Raw genomic sequence first — 6,055 nt, forward strand, 5'->3', positions numbered from 1 at the left:
TCGTCACGTGTCCAACAATTGTGGTCATACATGTGTTTTATTCTCGCATTTTTATGCTCATTCACAATCTCATTTCTTTCCTCTTTCTGTCTTCCCCGATTCGTCTTCTTCAATTTTTTGGGCTTCATTTGTTTCGCTTTCATCCTCAGGAGAGGATGTCTTTTTTCGGTGGGGGATAGAGTTGTACACGCTGCTGAATCGTGGAACACACTGCTGAATCGTGGTACACGCTGCTGAATCGTGGTACACGCTGCTGAATAGTTGTACATGCTGCTGAATAGTGGTACATGCTGCTGAATAGTGGTACACGCTGCTGAATCGTGGTACACGCTGCTGAATAGTGGTACACGCTGCTGAATAGTGGTACACGCTGCTGAATCGTGGTACACGCTGCTGAATCGTGGTACACGCTGCTGAATCGTGGTACACGCTGCTGCGCTTTTGCAACAGGTGTGTACTCACATGCATAAAGCCTAGTTCACATTCGACGGAACGCTGACGGTACGGGACGTAAGGCCTGTCGGGAAGGCTGGGATGAACTGTAAAATCTTGTACGATTTGTACGACACGACATGCTGCAGTCGTTTCGTCATTCAGCAGCGAACGACGCCAGTCATAAGGCACGGCCCATGACAGGGTGACCGTTGGCCCTATTTTCTTATTTTCGGTATTTCTTTTCAATTATTTCTCCTTGAATGAAGCGGAATCAAGTTCACAATACCAGTTTTTCATGAACACCAAAAAAGTAGCATCGAAAGCTGTGCCATTCAAATTATAGCTCCAGGGAATGATAAAACAGTTCGTCTGTCACGCTCCTGAACTATCCCAAAATACCATAAGTGACACCAGACCGTATCTTGCAAAAATTCAACTCAAGTCGTGTTAGCCATTCTGCGAGTTATCATGGGAAGCACAGTGTTCGAAATGCTAAAAATTTCCAAAGTACGAATCGGGAGTAGTCGGCGCACAACGCCGTCTCCTGTTCACACTCAAAATGCAGCTGTTTTGTACACTTGCATCCCCGTCTACGCCCGTCTACGGTATGAAAAGTTGGATCGATCAAACTCTTCCCGTCGCTTCCCGATCTGTGTGGCAGTACGGCTGTATTCCCCTTCCTGGTGTTCACATTGGACGCCGTCAGACTGTCCCGTCGCTTCCCGTCGATCCTTACGTCACGTCCCGTCGTGCCCCGTCGAATGTGAACTAGGCTTTATAGTCACCCGCTCTGTACACACTTCTCGCACTGGTCCCCATTGGGACAGCATTGTATCGCTGACCCGTGCACATTTTGTGCTGGTGAGCGTACCACTTTTGCCCTGATGAGTGCACCACTTTCCTGGATAATATTCACTTGTTAGTTGTCATACGTCAGTTGCCCAGACGTCTACTTAGAGAAAGAACAAAGTATTCTCTCCTACTACACAGCTGGCCTTCTGTTGTGTATCGCGGCCGCAAGAGGGGTACAGTTCGGTTTTAGCTACAGTCCATTCAGAAAAAGATGAGCGCTGGCCCCGGAGAGCACTCGTGCTTGGTGATTTCGCCAGTGACGCGAGATTCGAAACTTGAAAAGGGTCCAAAAAAGGTACCTCAACTGGGGTTTGAACCTCAAATGCACTGTTCTGCAAGTGGAGTGCACGGGTTGGATTTTCATGGTTTTCCCCAATTCAGTGCTTTGGGGGCAAAACCCGGCCGAAATCCTTTTCTTGTTATGGCTTGCTTTTTGGAGAAATAGACTTCAAAAACACAATTGGAAGAGGATTCCATGGGGATTGCGAACAAAAATTGAGAAAAAACTCAAAATTTGACCCATTTCTGGCCAAAAGCTAGGATATCATCTTTTTCTGAATGTACTGTAGACTATACTTTGGTGTAATGAGTTTAATTCTGCTGGTAAGGTACAAAACTAAAATTTCCCTTCACAGCAGAAGTTTGATTGATGGCAATGTTTAAATTGGGGATGTTCAGACTGTAAGTGGTATACCCACACCCCCAACACCATTCTTGTGATCATCCCCATTCCGGACATATCAATTACCTGTCTCATGAGAGGATGTCTTGGTCGTTGGTCGCTGGTCAACGGGCAACAGGAGAAGCATTTCTTGGTACTTTTCATTGTACAGTGGACCCAAGTCATGGATTGCATTGCAGAGCAGTTTATAAGCAGCTGTGCCTCCAGGACGAATAAGACTGATGATGTGAGAATTATGCTTTTCCTTTCCTTCGTACTTCTCCAGACGCAGCAATGTCTCAATTTCCGTTATACTTATGAACACGCATTTGCCCTGCACAGCATGTCGAAACCTCGTTGTATCAATTTCACAGATCCAGGGTAGGATATTAGCAATGAACTTGGGATCACCAAATGGTTCATCTAAAGAATACGAAAAGACACAAAACAAATATACAGGAATGTCGAACTAATCGAAACAGCATTGACAGATAGCCATTAGTAATTTTGAGACAGTATCCTGGACAACCAATCACCATGACATTTGAGTCATATTTGGACACATCAACATCATGTAGCCTTGTGCACCCCCCCCCCCCCCCCCCCCCCTCAGCATAAACAAGCTAAACTGATGTGGGGTGACCTCCCGGTAAAGCTGCGCTTTTAACAGGGAGAGGTGTTTTCTTGCAGGTTTGCAAAGTGAAACATTTGGTGGATTTCCTGTATGCAGCTCTTCGGGATGGCACTCACAAGTAAGTCTAATGACAAGTCAAGTTGGCAGGAAAGCACCGGCTTAATTAAAGGTTGCAAGAAACAAACATTCTATAATGGCTTTGGTTCTCTGTAAGGCCATATCAAAGTAGAATCGAGATTTCCGGGCAGGACCCATGTGAAGTTAGTGTGGGCAGGAATTTTTTCATTATTAATATTTTTACTATGTATGTACTTGAAGTAGATATAGTGAGATGTATGCATTGCATGCTGAATATTTTTTACACCAGTGAGATGTATGCATTGCATGCTGAATATTTTTTACACCAGTGAGATGTATGCATTGCATGCTGAATATTTTTTACACCAGTGAGATGTATGCATTGCATGCTGAATATTTTTTACACCAGTGAGATGTATGCATTGCATGCTGAATATTTTTTACACCAGTGAGATGTATGCATTGCATGGTGAATATTTTTACACCAGTGAGATGTATGCATTGCATGCTGAATATTTTTTACACCAGTGAGATGTATGCATTGCATGGTGAATATTTTTACACCAGTGAGATGTATGCATTGCATGCTGAATATTTTTACACCAGTGAGATGTATGCATTGCATGCTGAATATTTTTTACACCAGTGAGATGTATGCATTGCATGCTGAATATTTTTTACACCAGTGAGATGTATGCATTGCATGATGAATATTTTTTACACCAGTGAGATGTATGCATTGCATGCTGAATATTTTTTACACCAGTGAGATGTATGCATTGCATGATGAATATCTTTTACACCAGTTTCTGGTAGGCGACGGTTTCAAATAGGACATAGGTTGCAAACCGGACCGGACTCAATATTCACTTTCTCTCTTCGTATTTTGATTAGAAAACATATATCACAGTGAGACTACGATGTGTTTTACTCCGAGCCAAAATTGTATGGCTCTACGATGACCAGAAGCACCATATCAAGCAGGTGAGATTTTGACACGTTGCTTTGTACTGCGACTTGAGTTTTACGACTTTCGAAAAATCAACTTCTTGTCGCAGGTAAACAGCGGCTCGCCTCTCGCCAATAAAGCACCGCATACCAATCAAAACTAATGAAAACTAATGGAAGCACACACAAGGCTTATTGTTACTCTGTACTGGCCATCGTGGAGCGATAGCAATTACCCAATTTCAGAACTCAGAGTGAATTTGACGTGCACTCTAAAACATGTCCGGTTTGGAGCCACCTCTGATTTGAAGCGAAAAATTGGGCAACTTGGAGGCAGTGGGTCAACACAAAGGAGTGGCTCAGTTCGATTGACTCTGGCCTCAGAGCAAACTTCAACATGCCAGTTTCCTTCCACAAACATATTTCAAGTGAACAATCAACGCTGATGATCGTTTTGGGTCTATACAAATGTGGCTGTCAAGACGTTCCGGTATCGAACCATCGCCTCTACTTTGTACTTAAAGTTATCGTAATTAGAATGGTGTGAGTTGGGAAGTGGGAAGTGAAAATAGCACTAGCTTTCTCAGGGGTGGATCCAGGAGGGGTTCCAGAGGTTCTGGGGAACCCCCTAAAATGTTTAAATCTACTACTGGCAACCATATGCATGCCCATGTATATGTGTCAGCTATTCAGTTTTGACTACACTGGAATTCCCCCCTGTAAAGATCGCTGGATCCACCGCTGTTCCTAACAAACTCCTTCTGTCTACAAAGCTCAAGCTGTAGCTTGGCAATGTAAACAGCCTCTAGCACATCTAGGTGGCAATTGTTGCACGTCCGCGAGTGAATCTTAAAGTGCTCCGGAACATTCTTATGTATGGCATTCAGATACGCAGGGGACATGATAAAATGTGTTGTTATTGCACTATGATTTATCTCAGCTGATGGGTTGTGTGAATCACGCTGGTTGGGATCACACTTACTCGAGATAGTGTTTGTCAGCGCTATCTGATCAGCTGAGCTCCTGGTCGGTGTCCTTGCAACTTGACGCTGTCGTAGTTGCTGAGTACTACGACGAGTGCTTGTTGTTGCCTGCACCTTCTTGGGCGCTCCCTTCCTGGAGTTGACACGCTGTACGCTGGTTGAAACGGCGATAGCTGGCTTTGACAGGGCTGTTGCGAGTGCCTTCTGTTGGGGCGGTCTTCCTCTCCTGGGCTTGACGTCGTCGACACCTGGTGAGAATACGAAGAGACACAAACCAAATATACAGGAATGTCTGACTAATCAAAACCCCATTGACAGATAATCATTAGCAATTTTGGGACAGTATCCTGGACAACAAATCACCATGACAACTGGGTCATGTTTGGACATATCAACATCATGTAGCCTCCTGCATCCAAGGTTTGCAAAGTGACTCATTTGATGGATTTCTTGTATACGGGCGGCTCTGCGGGATGGCAGTCACGATCAGTCAAATGACAAGTCAAGTCGGCAGGAAAACAGCGGCTCAAAGGTTGTAAGCAACAAACATTCCATAATGGGTTTGGTTCTCTACAAGGTATCTACTTTCTTTAGCAAGTCTGTTGTCTATAGGAGTTTTGTTTCTTGTTTGCTCTTGTAATCACATGTAACCAAAGGCTTGTTGCTAAGATACTGCACATTCAATTATGGTGGACTGCTGGTCTGACTTACTGTTAGACATTTTGAAGTACTTTCAGGACGATGATAAACTGGTTATTGTAGCACGGTTCATACACTCTTCACTGCAATCATGGTCTGTGTAGTTTACTGCATACACACAGACATACACACACACACAGACACACACACATACACACACACACACACACACACACTATCCTTTAACCTTTGAGCTTTTGACGCCCATCGCAGGAGGCGATGATGGCAATGCTACAGCAGAAGCCATAGCAACTTGTGCTGGAATTGCACCATTCAACAGCTTGCAAGGCTGAAGAATTGACCGCCACTATTCAGCCTGGTCTACACCACACAGCTATCAGGGGCGGATCCAGGGGGGTGCGAAGGGTGCAAATGAACCCGTCAGGATTTTTCCAAAAAAAAAAAAAAAAAAAAAAAAGGTCAGGCCAGGCCCAGGCTGGCTGTGCGGATCCGCGGATGATTTGTGTGCAATCACGTGATCGTTCTGGACACGTGCTCGCGCCAGGGCTGCACATTTGGAATAGAACTTTTTTGGAACTAACGAGTTGACATTGTGTAGGGACTTCAATTGAAAAATCAAATTCGAGAGTTTTGCATAAAACGCTTGTGTTTCTAAACCGGGAAGAATCGAGAAACAACCTGTGAAAATTTGAACCCAAAATTCCAAGGCAATCTAGAGTTATAGTCGATTGAAGATCGGAAAACGGGGGAGAAAGTAGTCACAGAAGTAAATGCAAGTATGTATGGAAGCCGTGTGGTTTCCGT

At 44.3% G+C, this 6,055-nt stretch overlaps 1 protein-coding gene across 1 annotated transcript; it reads right to left on the reverse strand.

Annotated features, from left to right (window-relative positions):
- Positions 1-1,121: 1,121 nt before the first annotated feature.
- On the reverse strand, positions 1,122-5,393 carry LOC135816755 (uncharacterized). Its single transcript, XM_065329862.1, has 3 exons — positions 5,303-5,393; positions 4,591-4,839; positions 1,122-2,371 (listed from the first exon to the last, which is right to left on the reverse strand). Exons 1-3 carry the CDS (start codon positions 5,310-5,312, stop codon positions 2,028-2,030), a joined length of 603 nt encoding a protein of 200 aa, XP_065185934.1. The 5' UTR covers positions 5,313-5,393; the 3' UTR covers positions 1,122-2,027.
- Between the last annotated feature and the right edge of the window lie 662 nt (positions 5,394-6,055).

Source organism: Sycon ciliatum, chromosome 5 (genome assembly GCF_964019385.1).
Source record: "Sycon ciliatum chromosome 5, ocSycCili1.1, whole genome shotgun sequence".
Lineage (NCBI taxonomy): Eukaryota > Metazoa > Porifera > Calcarea > Leucosolenida > Sycettidae > Sycon > Sycon ciliatum.

Bases quoted from the DNA above. Each gene is read 5' to 3' on its own strand.
- LOC135816755 (XM_065329862.1), bottom strand. The intron at 2,372-4,590 runs GTAAGTGTGATC...CGTATTCTTTAG, and splicing joins GCTGACAAACACTATCTCGA to ATGAACCATTTGGTGATCCC.